The sequence below is a fragment of the Leguminivora glycinivorella genome, chromosome 23, assembly GCF_023078275.1.
Source record: "Leguminivora glycinivorella isolate SPB_JAAS2020 chromosome 23, LegGlyc_1.1, whole genome shotgun sequence".
NCBI lineage: Eukaryota > Metazoa > Arthropoda > Insecta > Lepidoptera > Tortricidae > Leguminivora > Leguminivora glycinivorella.
Genome location: NC_062993.1, coordinates 4,849,261 through 4,865,630, shown reverse-complemented (window position 1 = coordinate 4,865,630; position 16,370 = coordinate 4,849,261). Strand labels below are relative to the sequence as shown.

Below are 16,370 nucleotides of genomic sequence, written 5' to 3'. Positions count from 1 at the left end.
TTCTGGGTGTTACCCGCATCAGTGGAAAGTTTCTAGAGTAAGGCCGATTCCTAAGGGGAGTGATCTTACTGTGGTGGAGAATTACAGGCCAATAGCTGTTCTTCCTACGCTGGCCAAATTGTTTGAGTCCATACTCCATAAAACTCTGTCAGTACAGACTAGACCTTTTCTGTGTGATGCGCAGCACGGTTTTAGGCCGAATCGCTCTGTAAACACGAATCTTCTGATTTTAGTCGATAGCATTTCGGAACACCTTGATAGAGGTATACAGGTTGATGTGCTGTATCTTGATTTTAGAAAGGCTTTCGATCGCGTAGATAATGATGTATTGCTGGAAAAGTTAAGCCGCATTGGTTTTTCTACTGGATTGCTAAAATTATTTGCAAGTTATCTACGTGATCGACAGCAATTTATCCGACATGGTTGCTTTGTATCGGCTCCATACCATACGCGATCGGGCGTCAGCCAGGGCTCCATACTGGGACCATTCCTGTTCGGAATCATGATTAATGATCTCCAGTCAGTTCTGAAGTCATCTCAAAGTCTCCTTTACGCCGACGATTTAAAGTTAGTTTACGGGGTGGAGCAAGGAACTGACTGTGAATCGTTGCAAGCGGACATCAACCTGGTGTATCAGTGGAGTATGGAAAACAGGCTTCTTTTCAATTCTGCCAAATGTTGTGTCTGTACTTTCAGCCGCTCACAGGCTCCAATACTTGCGCAGTACTTTCTGGGATCAGAGACTATAAATAGAGTATTTTCAGTTAAAGATCTAGGCGTGGTCTTCGATACGCGTCTCACGTTCCACGAGCACATAGTGTCTCTTGTGGCCGACTGCTATCGAAGACTAGGGTTTGTAGTCCGTAACATGCGGGAGTTTAACGATCCACTGGCCATCAAGCTCGTGTATAACGCTTTGGTTAGAAGCAAATTAGAGGCTTCGTCGATTGTATGGCTACCGTATGAATCCACATACTCGTTAATGCTCGAGAAAGTGCAAAAAGCTTTCCTAAGGTTTTTGTACAAAAAAATGTATGGGTACTACCCGCTTTTGTATCCAACCAAGTACCTCTTGGGAACCCTTGGATACAATTCATTGGAAGTCAGAATGACCTTTAGTTTGTTAGGTACTGCGTGTCGAGTGCTACGCGGAGAGTCAGATTGCCCGGAACTAGTTAGCCGCCTCGTGCGACTGTATGTTCCGGGAGTCTCCAGAATAGATCTCAGGCCTCGGCGACGCGTTCTTTTAGCGGTGCCGGCTGCGCGAACTGTGTCGCGAAGGAACTCTCCACTACTGCGTGCTCTCTCACTACTGAATGCGCTCTTGGCGTCAACACCCGAGTGCGATCTGATTGCATGGCGATGGGCGGCTGTGAGAAAGGAATGCTTGAGGTTTTGTGAGGAAATGGATGCTAGGCCATCGAGTGTAATGTGAGGTACTTAGTGTTATATTGTGTTGTACCTTTCTAATGTTATACGTTGTTATGTGTTATTTAAGTTTCATGGCGTATTAGCTCACTGTAATGTCATGTTAACGTATCGACAAATAAAATAAAAAAAAAAAAATAACTGAAAATACAATTTAAAGATTATGCATATAAAGCAAAATAACATTATTTTGGTTTGTCACTTAAATACATTTTCCATATATCGTCACTACTTTAATTGTATCTTCGTTTGTCAATGAAAAGAAAATTGTAGTAAGTATGTATAGAATGCATATAGACTTACTGCGTTTTATCTTTGAGGAGCAGCATGAGATACGAGATTTTTTCAAAGTAGTGACGATATCCGGGTCTATGATATAGTTCTTAACTTTATAAAGTTAATATGCCCTAGCAATGAGCGCCCCTTTTACAACGGCTTTAAACTTTGCATCTGTGGGATTTCAAATTTCTAGTGGAATTTTGCTGTAGAACTTTAGTACAGTTTCCCAAGAAGGACTTTTTCGTTTTTGCTAGTCTACAGGATTGTGTTACAAGAGAGTTAAATGATATATTTAAGACGAGGGTGTATACTTAATCCTGAACTAAGCTAACGACTCCATAACTAAGCGCAGCAAGGGAATCTTTAATACAATCCTGAGAGCAATGAGGAATTCAAGTTTACGCCCAAAGTAGAAATTATTTTATACCTACTGCTTTTTAACACCCGACGCAAAAACGACGGGGTGTTATAAGTTTGACGTGTCTGTCTGTCTGTCTGTGTGTGTGTCTGTCTGTGGCATCGTAGCTCCCGAACGGATGAACCGATTTAGATTTAGTTTTTTTTGTTTGAAAGCTGAGTTACTCGGGACTTCGGGAGTGTTCTTAGCCATGTTTCATGAAAATCGGTCTACTATGTTGGGGTTTTTTCAAAATTGTAATTTTGTGGTTAGGTTATAATATCAGCTATTAGGAAGATTGTTATGCAGATAGAGTGGAGGCAGACCTCCGTGAACTCGGCGTCAACGAGGGCTGGCGAGAGGTTGCTCTGGACCGCGTAAAGTGGCGTGCTCTTGTGTTGGAGGCCAAGACTCACTTTGGGTCGTCGCGCCAACAAAGTAAGTAGTAAGTAAGTTATGCATGTTTTAAGAATATAGTTGATGATGTACAAATAGTACCAACTTAATCGACATAAAAACGTTGAACGAGGATAGACCTCTGGGGGAGTTACTCGCCTGGTATAAGCGTCTTTTCTCCAAGCATGTTGGTGTGTGAGAAGTCACAGACAAGCAGGAGTCGCGGATATTCATCTCCGTGACGGAAGGCTCCGCAAGCCGCAACCGACCGCTCGTAGCGTCCACACGGCTAGAGACTTCTGGGGGAGTTACTCGCCTGGTATGAGCGTCTTTTCTCCCAGCATGTTGGTGTGTGAGAAGTCACAGACGAGTAGGAGTCGCGGATATTCTTCTCCGTGACGGACGGCTCCGCAACCGACCGCTCGTAGCGTCCACACGGCTAGCTGACTGAAGTGACCCCAGGATAGACCTCTGGGGGAGAAAATTGAAGGTTATATAGAGAAATATAGAATCGCTCGGCATTCTCGGCAAGCGAGTTCGTACAGTAAGAAGACAGGCTAAGTAAGTAACAGTCGACCGCTTGGAGCGTTCACATGGCTAGCTGGCTCGTGACAGTCGTGACCCCAGGATAGACCTCTGAGGAAGAAACTTGGAATGTAAAATTTTCTTAGACATATTTTTACTATTCGTCAGGTCTCGTAAGGATGGACGCTTTGGGATTTTTGCTTTCTTTTTAGCACTGATTCAAATAATTTTTCACGTCAACCATTGCGCTGCCCCTGATGCCACAACTATTTTTGACTATCTAAGGCCTGAGTGGACGCTCGATCAGAGAGGCGAGCGAGCGTGCGTCTATCCTTTGCAGCGTCGACTCCGGACACTTGTATGAGCATGAGCTTCAATAGTTTGACATGGACGCCGCACGCCCCTCCCCGCCCGCAGGCCTTACGCTAAGTGTGACTCACTTGTCAGTGATCCTGAAAGGCTTGACCAGCTGTTGCGGTTCCACGCGCCGCCGCTCCCCCCACCAGGCGTCGAACACGCGACGGATTCCACGCTGGGCGCTCAGGTCGTAGTTGTCACTTAGGTGGCGCCACCGGACCTCGCCGACAGACTGGCCGGCGTACGGGTACCGGACTAGAAATAATGACATATTTTAAACAGATAAAAATATAAACTGAAATAGATATCATATACGAAAGAAAAACGACAAGGCCCACTGGTGGCCGAGCCGGGAATAGAACCCGGGTCTTCAGCTTACGCGGCTGACGTTCTTACTAGACCACCCGCCCGCCGTGGTACTCGACGAGATTTCTCTAGTGTATGTTATCTCTGATAAGGTTAGGCACCTTTGACCAACTCTAAGGGCCAGCAATGTGTGCTTGCACCTCCTATACGAATCCTTTACATACCGCAATCCGCAATCTTTATTATTTAGTTTATAATTTATATATAGTAGTGTGACTACTTGAAAAACAACAAGTCAAAAAATATTTAATAAAATAATTTGATTTGTTCTCTAGTTGTGCAGATAAAAATAATTGTAGATACTTCATTTGCATAAAAATACTGTAAATGATTTGTTTTATTTTAAATTCATAGAAATTATTAGTCATGCAGATCGCTACCAGCCTATTTGGGTTTAGTTATGATTTTTTAATAGTGTACCTAATTAACGGTAAATTTGCGACAAAAATCATTATAAATAGGTTGGTGCATAAGTAGCATGGTTGTTAACTGATTAACTCTACGTTTCCAGGTATCTTATATCTACTAGATAGTAGATCTACAGATGTCAAATACAGATGGACAAAAAGACATATAAAATAAAAGATAAATTAATTAAAAGAAAAAGAATAAAAAATTCGAGCGCCAGCCAGCTATCCTAAAAAGTGTCCAGATAGAGGGTAAAGCAAAATGTAACTTTTAATCTTAAGGGAGGGAAAGTTGTAATGAAAAGATTTGTTTACCTTGAACTAGAAGTTTTATTACTGTTCTTCAGTACTCTTAACGGTTTCTTAGATGCTAATTATATTACTTACGCACTTAGCTTTTAACTAGTTAGCTAATTACTACATGAAATGCTTACAAGGGCCTAGTGGGCTTATTTAAATCTAGAGGCACCCGAAGGGTTAATTATAATTAAGAAGTCACCGACCTTTAGTCCGAAGCACAGTCCCTTACGTTAAAAGGTTACGCTCTGACACCGAGGAATCTTCAACGCTCCAGGAGTCGCCGTGCGAGTAGTCCTCGAGAGGAGGCGAACCGGTAGTAGGGTGGGCCGTTGAAGTCCGACGTTTGCATGTAGAGCTCAGGCGTCTACGGTGGCCATCTTGTGAACCACGAGGCAGGGGGTCAGCCGGGGGCTTCAGGCGTCGCCGAGTTGGGGCCGAGCGTGGCCAGAAGGCATGTTATAATCTGAGCTCGGGGTCCAGATCGGTGGGAAAGAAGGAAGCCTTCTTTACATGGAAATAGCGAGTCTAGACACTATATCCATGTATGTTTACAGATGTAAATTCGTCTACAAATAAGCTAACATTTTTGTCGGATTTTTTTTTTTTGGACAAAATGTTGTTATGCAACTTTAGATAATGTGTTAGTCTGTGAAATTTACTTACCAGTCGCTCTGCAGTCATCATGGACAAAGTAGCACTGGTCAGCCAGTCTTTGAGCAAGTCTCGCTAACTCGAAATCCCATTCCTAAAATTATTTTGTATTATGAGTAAATTTTTTTGTTCATTTTTTAACAGATTAATCTTTAATGGAACAAACGTCAAAATACATGGTAATGGTATATGAACAGCCGTAAGGAAATAAGTGAAATTTCATTTTATTAGTCTCTATCGCACGTATTTGCAATAGTTATATAGAGAGGCAGATAGAATCAAACCAAGATACGTTGGCAGTGGTTTTGTTTTGACTAAGTCGCAAAAATTACGAATACCAAAATCGCCTATCTTGGTCCTGGCAGGCATTTATCGCGCGACCATGATTGCCCTGCTGAACAAAATTTCGTTTTCCCGACAATCTCTCTATCCGTCTCTATCGGTACCGTTCTCCCAATACGGATGGATACTCACAACATACATCATGACTTGTGGAGTAGGTATGTGCTTGCCTCCCCGCACTCTCTCGTGGCCTGCCGCTATCCTTTGCCGTCTTCTAAAATTATCATTAAACTCTATATTACAATTTATAAGTACTTAATTGAAGTCGGAGGTGAGATTCCACCAATTCAAATGTTTACTTTAAGATCACGAGAAAAAACAGTTTCAATAAACTTTTATTATAGGCAAGTAGCACAGTAGGACATACTTTCTTTTTGTGGAAACTGGAAGGATAAATGTGTACCAGCCAAAATATACAAGAAAAGATTCAACATAGTATATACCGTCAAGTGCAAAAATATGTATCCAAAAAATCGTCTCAAAAATATGGTAGGTAACTACTACGACACTCTTATTACACCGGACCGGGGCGTATTTTTGAGTAAAATGTGTACATGTACTCATATATTTACACTTGACTGTATAAGTATTTGTATATTATCGTTGTCTGAATACCCAAAACACAAGCTTTTTTTATGAGAGCTTAGCGTGAGACTCAATCAAACAGTAGAACAAAAAGAGACCTGTTGATTATTCTTTCTTCGATTCACCCTTTAATTAAAAGCGTAGTTGATACAATACATTTTAGAACGGCTACCTACGAACTTTCTACAAATAGCTTACTTGTTTATAAAATTTGTGATGACATTTCTGAGTTCAGCGGTGAAACGTATCTTAGAGTAGTTTGCGCAGTTTGGTCCTGATCCAGCCTGTTATGAATTAATAACATTATTATGTGACAGAATTATTATTATTCCTAATCACAGATGAGTCTTGTCATGCCACCTATATTTTCACATCACCTATTCGGAAAGGGGACTTTTTCCCCTCTTTAGATAGAGGGTTTTTCATGATACAAAATAATTATGGTGCCGGTGAATTTCTAATATCAACGACTTGGAACCGGGTCTCAGAAGTGTAAAACTCTTACGGTAGATGTTACTAGTTGTACCTCATAATCATATCATATCATATGGTGGAAATATTTTCATAATTATCATATTGCTGTGTTGAATTTATGATTTAACACACACTACTGCGTTTTGTTAGCTCAGATGGAAAAGCATTGTGACAGCGATCCAGTTGTCGGTTCAAGTCCTAAGCTTAAAAATGTAAATTGTTAACTTACCACTGGAAACTGGCAGGCTACGTGTGTTCCTTTCCCGAGACATAGGTGTGTGTAGCGAGCCCCGCAGTATTGCTGCTCATCCTCTGAAGCCATCGTCAGTCCAAAAGCCAATAACACTAGTAGATACATTTCTGGAATATAATTTAGTTAGTTCATAATTTTAGCGTTGCCACGACCGATGAGCATTTGGGGCTTTAATTTCAATATTGGCACTAAGACATTTTAGCCTTGTGTTTTAGCCTCAGCTCATAGGAGCCTAAGGTCCGCTTGGCACGTAAAATAATTGGTCGGGAGCACTCTCTACGAAAGCGACTACCATCTGACTTTCTAGATATTGATAGGATTAGCCCAGTTTCCTCACGTTTTTCTTAACTGAAATCCGGCTAGTGCCTAACAATGTCAAACTATAACATACTTCGTTTCAAAAAACTCATCGGTTTCACGAGCCAGGGTTTGAACCCAATGGCTCGAAACTTATCGCAGGACTCCCAGCGCTTTGCAAAAATAAGTGATGTGGAAAAACCTGGTCATAAAGTGTTGGAACTGTTGATATCTAGACATAGAAGAATGTCCCATGTGACAGAATGTCACGAAAACATTACAAAATATTACAAATGGTCTGTGTTCTTGGCTACAATAAAGTGATAGAGCGAATTCGGGTAATTTCGAAGCACGGAATTGCTCGGGTAATTTCGAAAGGGGAATCTTGATATGGTGGATATAATGGTGATTTTTATGTGACTTTCGAAATTACCCCAATGCACCCTATGCTATTAGACAAGTTTCCGGAGTCTAATGCCGGTTTCATCTACTTGAAGAACGGCAAACAATCAACCACCAAAGTGTGTAGATGTACATATTAACACATTCACTGCCAGCAATACATATAGTACCTTGTGTTCACTTTCGTACAAAATCATACCTACTGGCAGCGAATGTGTTAAATGGTGTCCCTCATTATCTTGATTGGATTGCTTGTCAGATTAATCATCTCTTTAAATCTAACCATTGTTTCTACCAACCACTATTGTTTTAGGCACACTTCTTCATAATAAACCTCAAATATTCTGCAATACTTACTAATAATTTATGTAGTCCTTATTCTTACCCAAAATGTCCAGAGTTCTAAGAAATTTATCCATAATACTACTAACACAAACGTAATCACTGGTATTTAATGAATTTATAACAAATATCAAAACACTAAAATACATTGCTAAGAAAAGTAGGTCTAGGTCTAAAAATAAAACTATAAAATAAAAGTAACATTAGGTAAAAAAATAAAAATAAATAACACAAATATTTTGGTCGGCTTGGGTTTGTTTACATTTCTTCTATTTAGACATTTGATGACGTTTATACGTGATTTGTATTTAGAGGTAGAGGTTTCACATAAATTGCCACAGAATATTTAGAAAAAACAAGAAAGAAACCTAGAGTACCTAAGTCCAATTTAAGTTAGCAATGATTTTGACAGCATTGTCGATACAAATTTTAAAACCTGACCAGAAATATATGAGTACGCGCCATGCTGCAGAATTTCATTAGATTTTTTTTTTATAATAAACTGAACTGTCACCTCATACATCAGAATAACAGCGCTCTCCTGACAATAGTCATGTATTTTCTGGTCAGGTTTTAATGAGGAGGCACACTCAAAAGTATTACAGATGGCGCCACCCTATTAGTCCATTGCACAGATAAAGAATTTCATACGTGAGAGCGAGAAGATATGTTTTTTCCCTCTCTCACATATGAATGACAGTGACATACCTAGGCACTTGCACAGGCGCCGCCTGGTGGGATAAAATGTCAGTGTGCCTCCTCGACGTCGTTTACTTTAACCCTTGCAGAGGCGGGGCTAAAATCCTTGCCAACATGTCTTGACCTGACTGACTCTTCTTCGCTGACACATCTATTAAGTCCATATCTATTTTGTTTTTAATTGTGCATACAAGTCCGCGAAACGGACTAAGTATCCCTCTCTAATTAATACAGTCACAATATGACGCCACAGCCTGTGTGGTGACGGGTTAAGAATTTCACCACCCCCTTTCTTCCCGTGGGTGTCGTAGAAGGCGACTATGGGATATGGGTTAAATTGTGGCGTAGGCGAGAGGCTGGCAACCTGTCACTGCAATGTCACAGTTTCGTTTTCTTTCAACCCCTTATTTGCCAAGAGTGGCACTGAAGCTTTAGTAGTCTCATGTGTTCTGCTTACCCCTTTATGGGATACAGGCGTGATTGTATGTATGTATGTACAATATGACGTACCTAATCCACAAATTATTAATAAGTTACTAACGTAACAGATCCTTCACTTGCCCGCAAAACGACAAATACTAGGTACGCTTTATTTGACCAGTACTAATTAGTTACTTCGTAAAACTGAGAAGAATCGTAGGTACGTGCCACGCGACTACACAGGCGAGCGCGTGGCGCCCCTCGGCCACTTGTTCATTCGAATGAACGGCTAGCGTGTAGGTACTTAACGCGCGACCGCGAGCGAGTGACGTAGGCCTGCGTAATCCGTATGTTATACATACCTACATTTGATTCGAATCAGTCACGCAGTGTCGGGTGACACTGTGCAACACTGTGTCATTGTTTTCATAATGTGTTTCGGACTCAAGTTCTTGCCCATTTCTTGCCAAAGAACCAAGTGAAAAATACTTGATGTCTTGGAAAATGTTGATTCTTTGGCAAGAAATGGGCAAGAACTTGAGTCCGAAACACATTATGAAAACAATGAGACAGTGTCACCCGACACTGCGTGACTGATTCGAATCAAATGTAGGTATGTATAACATACAGATTACGCAGGCCTACGTCACTCGCTCTAACTTAAGTGAAAAATATTTCATGTCTGGAAAATGTTAAGTTAGAGCATTTCTTTAAAATTTTATACATTTGGATCACGTCTCACGTCTCCGACATTGAAAAAGAAATGAAAGCTTTATCAGATTTCTAAAATCTCCCACGAAGATTGTATGAAACTTTCCTATTTTGTTACCAGATTTCTAACCGGTAACAAAAAGGAAAGTTTCATACAAACTTTGAACATTTGCATTTTTCCCGTTTATTCCGGTTGTTATACAGGATAATATACAAAACAGAAAACAATAAACTTAGAATTGATGATGATGATAACAAGCTCTCAGAAAGATGCAGGTAGACAGAGTATAATTTTTGTCTAGTCTAGGTACTTATATTTTTAAATTGAATCGGTCCTTGATTTGATTATGTAGATACTTGTTGAGCACATATAAGATTATATTGTCTTCGGTTACCGCGATAGTTACTCATGAAATAAAACTATGGAAACCGATTAAATCGCGTATAATTAATTTACAATTCATCCCGACGTTTCGAACACTACAGCATTCGTGGTCAACGGGTGACGCTGTAAAGTGTTCGAAACGTCGGGTTGAATTATAAATTCATTATACGCGATTTAATCAGTGTCCATAGTTTTATTTGACATATAGGATTATTTATTTATTATAAGAAGACTATTTTTTTTATAAGATCATAAGTACGGAATTTTTTTAACACTAGACATACCTGTATTCTCATATCAGGATCCAAGAAAAATGTAAGTAGGCTTCTTCATTCACACTAGAATTCTTACCTAATTCAAACACAGATATAAAAAAATAACAGTAGGTTTAACTTTTATCATACTACACCAGTCTACATCGCTCACAAAAACTAGAAATTCGGACCAACACTGCAACAAGAATGGACACCTTGATTGTTTATAACCTTTTTGTCCACCGCTCATGAGCTCAACCAAAATCAGAATGACGTTATTCCGAATAAGATAATTGTATTCATAATCTTCAAACAATTCTTGTTTATAAATATCTGACATCAGCTTGTGTTTATAAACACGAGTCTAGTTGTTTCGTCGCAAAGAAATCCATTTCATAATAGCGGAAAAGAAAACATGGTAGCACTTACGTCGTGCTGCAATAATGAGTTTTATTGTTTATTAAGACGATACAGGAGGGGTCAATTCTCTATACAAACGCTCTCGACTATTTCCTCCCTGGTTTTTGAAGATAGAGCAATGATTTTTTTAAACACAGATTATTATTATTTTTATCTGTGTCGGTCCGTATACATTTTTTGGATATTCTTATTTTTAGAGACGCTGCCCATCAAAAATTTCCAAAAACGGCCTTATTGATTATGCGGTGTACAAAAGGTGCGGTATTCGAAATTGGTAACAATTAGCCAAAAAAACTAAACGGTCCGACATCGATAATTTCATTGTCATTCAGATTCTCAAATTTCGTTATAATTGATTAAGTTTTGAAGGAGGAAACAGTCGAGAGCGGAACCTCGACTTTAAAGATTTTTTCGGAATATCTTTTAACTGAGTTGTTCTGAACGGGGGCACCTTTCCATTTTAGCATTTTCGCTCCTGTAGCGTCTTAAATACTCTGTTTTATAGCATTAGAAAGGGTCATGATCGCTTGGATCATGACGCGTCTTTTTAATCGAAAATATTATTGTAGTACAGTAAAAAATATACAGGGTGAAATAAAAAGGACCGTTCAAACTTTGCATGGTGACTTTTGGGGTCATAATAAACAACTTTTATTATGGGACCAATGCTGAAATCGCGAAAAGAAATTGGCTGTTCCGTCGAAATGAGCGGCATCATTTGTCGAAATGTATGAAACAGCCCATCTTTTTTTTGCGATTTCAACATTGGTCCCATAATAAATCTTGTTCATTATGACCTCAAAAATGACAGCAAAGTTTGAACGGTTTTTTTTTATTTCACTGTGTATAACAAGTTTAAATTATACAAAACTATAACACTATTTTGCTTTCATAAGTAATACCTATTCATTTTTTTTTAATTACCATTTAAATATTATACTTAAAACCTGAGAAATTTCTAATATTAAATTAGCTATTATATCTGTTGTAATCATTCAAATTGGAAAAATTCGATATGTACGTAAGAATATTTTAAATAGTTTTTGTCAAAATAAAAGCACAGTGACTGATTGATATTTTATTATGAAATACAATAATTTATGTGTCAGGATATTTACAACGCTCTTAACACGTTTATCTTAAACTATAATATCGACTATATATTACTGTCATATGCTTACACAAACTATTCCGCTATGCTTCTACCGCTATATGATACAAGTACAATTAAAGAACCTAACTATAGTCCACAATCCCTCAACTATGGTTCAAAAATAGCATACATGTCTGGGCCATCTTATTTAAAAGTTGTTCGCTATCTATGTGTTTTTAGTGAGATTTATTCATATTCAGAATCAAAAGCTTTTTGGTTTCTAATCAGAGAAAAATAGTATCTCAAATTCCTCAATATGTTTGCCTTTCCGTTCCGTTACCGGCATACAACGTGAGAACGGTAACGGAATAGGAATAATATTCGGACAGTTTTGTCCTAATTGTCCTAAAAAAGCTAGCTCGGAAAAAAAATTAGTGGAGTACTTTAAATAAAATGGCTCATATAGCCAGACACTACAGCTGCATTATTGAACTATAGTTCAATTATTTAACGGTATTACAAAATTTGGATTATGAAAATCATTTATTGGCAGAACTTAGAAAAAGGAGCATTAGCAAGGTTGTAAATTTATGTCTTTGAAAATAGGCTCACCACAAAATGGTTTCATGAAAATTTAAAATTTCTTAAATAGAAACAAAGTAGTAGTTGTAAAGTTTTGAATTTATAACATACATTTTGTAAATCTCACCTGGATCTTAGAAACCAAATTAAACTCTTCATGTGTTAACATTTTAAAGTATATGTCTGCTTGCAATATAATATTTAAGGCTGTTTTATGGATGATAGCCAAAAACGCTGCCCGGTCTTCAAAACACGTAATTAAAACCTCATTCAACAAAAACGTTGTTAATAACTTATAGATAAAATATCTTAAACAAAGCATGTATTTAAAAGTAATATAATTGTTATTATGTAAGAATATTGATCGGAGAAATACTATAATAGTAAAATATTGCTTTTTTTAATGTATGCTTATAGAAAAAATGCCATTTCAAAAGCTGAACCTAAGTTAAAAAAAAACTGAAAACTAATGATTTTTATCATGTTTTTTAATGAAATCTAAAAAAAAAACAGGTAAATAGAAAATCTAAACTAGATATTGACATACACTGACATACATCGGATTACATAAAACTACTGATGTGCCGACGGAAAGTTTCCAAAATTCTGAAATTATCACATAGGAAAACTTCGGAAACTTTCCATACTTTGTATGGACAATTGTATGGATGGAAACTTTCCATACTTTTTATGGACAATTGTATGGATGGAAACTTTCCATTTCATAAATTTAAATTCTCTTTATTTTTCGTGAAAGTTTCGTAAATTTTTCAAGAAATTTAAGATATTTTTGGAAAGTTTCCGCAACTTGCACATCACTACATAAAACATTGCTTAAGTATGAGCGGGAAGTGAGGTAGTGAAGGTTAAAAATACTAAGAAAGAAATAAAGGAAATATTTCTTGTATATAAGAAATCTAAAAGATACAGGGAAAAAGAATTTTGCAAATAAAATTTAAAGATGTAAATAAACAAATAAATTAATAAAGCATGTACTTTATATTTGAAAAAAGTTATTTATTTAAAACACAGCATTTAGATTTTAAGTATAGTAAACTAACGAAAACCATTTACTGTAACCCGTAAATGTCCAGGTGATACTGAGAAACTTTTACTATGGGATCAACCCCGATATCACGAAAATATCTTCTGACAGTTTATAATTCATAATTCATTTATTGTCTGTAGAACATGGGTAAATACAATGATGGAGCATAACAATAAATACATAGAATCACCATGGTCTTGCCAATAGGCGTACAAACAGTGAAACTTAAACCTACTTAATAACATAACTACATACATACATACGTTTCATAGGTAGTTTTATTTTATAGTAAGTATTTCCTATGGGAGAGTAAATTTTTATTTCGCGTTTTGGGTGTTGGTCCCATAGTAAAAGTTTCTCAGTATCACCTGGACATTTACGGGTTACAGTAAATGGTTTTCGTTAGTTTACATACTGTATTTTAGGTAGCATTTTTCGTAAAATAGATTCATGATTTTTTTTCTCTATATTAAGCCAATTAAATGAGATCATTTATACATACATGAATAAGAGTATTTTAAAATATCAATAGTATAATGAAACGATGGAAGGTTTATTAGGATTAAAGAATTTTTTAGGCAAAACGTTGACTTTGACACATTTGAGAAATAATAATGTGTATTTTATTCGCATTTGATAGAAAAGGCTACTTCATATCTACATGGTGTTATCAAACAAGCAAATCTTTTAAACTTGCATTTTATTTTCAAAATACCTAAATTGTACGAATTTCATTAAGATTTTTATTTATTTTAAAATAAAATATATTAAAGGAACCCATACTTTTTGTTCGACGCTGTCACAAAAACATAAAAATGAGCTGGCTTATTTCATTCAAGTTGTACACTACACTTTTTTTAAAGTTTAAATACTTTCAGCTATTTATTCTCCAAATGACGAGTGTTGTCTAGTTTGATAGGAGAAAAAAAAATGTTCTTAATTAAATAATTATACTAATTTCCTGTCTCTTACCGTCATATACTTAATTCAAGAACGGCAACGAAATGGGAAAAACTTCGATCGAAAGTAATATATTAAAAATAAAAATTAAAACATTAAAAAGTGAAGTACACAACTCTAATTAAAATTATCCAAATGCCTAATAGAAAATATACAGTAAAAATCAGAATTAAAATCCGTACAGCATCTACATCTGCAGGGTTAGCACATGATTGCCGCGAGAGTATGCCGCCGCGAGATAGACTACCCGTCCTTATGTCATTAATACAGTTAGAAGAAGACGTGTCATCTATCTCGCGGCGACATACTCTCGCGGCTATCATGTGCTAGGCCTACTGGGAGACCTAAATCTACTTTATTTTATGCGTACAATGCAGGACTTTCTTAAATTACAGATAAAACGAAGCATAATATTGGCAGTTACTATTTAAATACATAAATAAATAGTAAATCTACGTATATACATGTAATAAATCAAACAAGTAAAAACAGATAAAGGTGTATACTTCAATCAATCTTGTTACACGACATTTTTTTAGAAATTGATAGGTTTGACGAGGTTTCTTGTATTATTTACTATTAATACAAAATGATTGTGTGTAGCACATATTTTGTGACGCATATTATATTCTACATTTAACGTTATAATTTAAGAGCAGCTATTATTTTATCTGGCACTATTGAACTACTTATAAAAGTACATATTTTTATAGAAGGTACTTTAAAAATTTTAAAATAAAAAATCTGTTAGGGATCTCTTTGGATGGAAAAATCTTTAGTGCGCTTGATAATTTGCATGGATTTTGTAAAATATACACCTTTTTCAGAGATTTCCTATTTGATTTACATATACCAATAAACAAATTACAAATTGAACATGCTATCTAACACACAATGTACTAACTCTAAAACTATGCGCGTACCATAAATGTACCATTTCACAAAATGGTACACACAAACTAAATGCTTTACATTTATAAAAAAAGAACTTTTTTACAACATTTACATTATTTCAGTCGTAAGAAAAATACCATAGTCTTGTCGAAGCTGCACTATTTACAATAACTTACTGATTAAACACATGTATAGTTGTTTTCTTAAATTTATTTATGAGATAGTTTATTTTTTTTTGTCCACCATTTTTTTATGTGATATTTTTGATAAATTTTATGTTGTCTTTCTTCAGAATCACTAGCTTCTTATTCAAACGTAAAGTTAAAAAGGCTCCAATAAGATTTTTCCTATTTTGTTACCACTTCTCATATAGTTTGTATGGAGTAACAAAGGGGGAAGTAACAAAAATGTATGGAAAATCTGAGACACTTTTTATCTCTTATTGAGAGAGGAAGTGCTCGTGATTCTGTGTAGAACTGACCTAAAATTCACTAAAAATATCAAAATAAAAAATGGACAAAAAAGAAAGAAACGCTCATTAAGGTGGACCTTATTTTTTTATAATTATTTAATTTGCTTTCATTATCAAGACCATAAAAATACCGATTAAAATAATCGATTGTATTTGAATCGTGTGTATTGATATAAAAAAATAAGATCCATCGTAATATTTAGCAAACATCAGATCTAAGTCTGACTGATTTTTATCTAGCTATGGAAAGTTTTCGTACAAATATATTGGAATTGTGAAAGTCTAGATGCATTATTTTCGTGGTATTTTTAACCAACATCTAATTTTATTAACAGATATATAAATAACACAAGTAAGCATTTATAACTGTACTATTTTTAGTACTAATAACTTGAATGAAATTATTATTTAGCATTCATTACTTTTACGATAAAAACTGTTCCATTTCATTTTATATTTAAAAAAACAAGCACCGTTGCATACGCTATAAACGTAAAAATAAATACCTAACTATAATTTTGTAAAATGAGATTGTTTTAATATTTCGATGACGAATGAAGTAACAAAATTATTCGCGTATGAAAAATATTTTTTGAATAAGTTATTCGGGAATTAAAAATACACGAATTAT

The 16,370-nt window shown here is 36.2% G+C and overlaps 1 protein-coding gene across 6 annotated transcripts in view; it reads right to left on the bottom strand.

Annotated features, from left to right (window-relative positions):
- Positions 1–10,507, bottom strand: part of LOC125238426 (flocculation protein FLO11-like) — a 42,263-nt gene extending 31,756 nt beyond the window's left edge. For 5 of the 6 annotated variants that reach the window (XM_048145755.1, XM_048145757.1, XM_048145756.1 and 2 more), the window contains exons 1-7: positions 10,301–10,507; positions 6,737–6,867; positions 6,232–6,317; positions 5,581–5,662; positions 5,119–5,200; positions 3,466–3,637; positions 2,817–2,971 (exon numbers count right to left, since the gene is read on the bottom strand). In XM_048145755.1, coding sequence (XP_048001712.1) covers positions 2,817–2,971; positions 3,466–3,637; positions 5,119–5,200; positions 5,581–5,662; positions 6,232–6,317; positions 6,737–6,865 — 706 coding nt within the window. In that variant the 5' untranslated portion in view covers positions 6,866–6,867; positions 10,301–10,507. Of the gene's footprint in view, positions 1–2,659; positions 2,752–2,816; positions 2,972–3,465; positions 3,638–5,118; positions 5,201–5,580; positions 5,663–6,231; positions 6,318–6,736; positions 6,868–10,300 lie in introns of those variants that run through there. The other variant, XM_048145759.1, reaches the window with a different exon arrangement.
- Between the last annotated feature and the right edge of the window lie 5,863 nt (positions 10,508–16,370).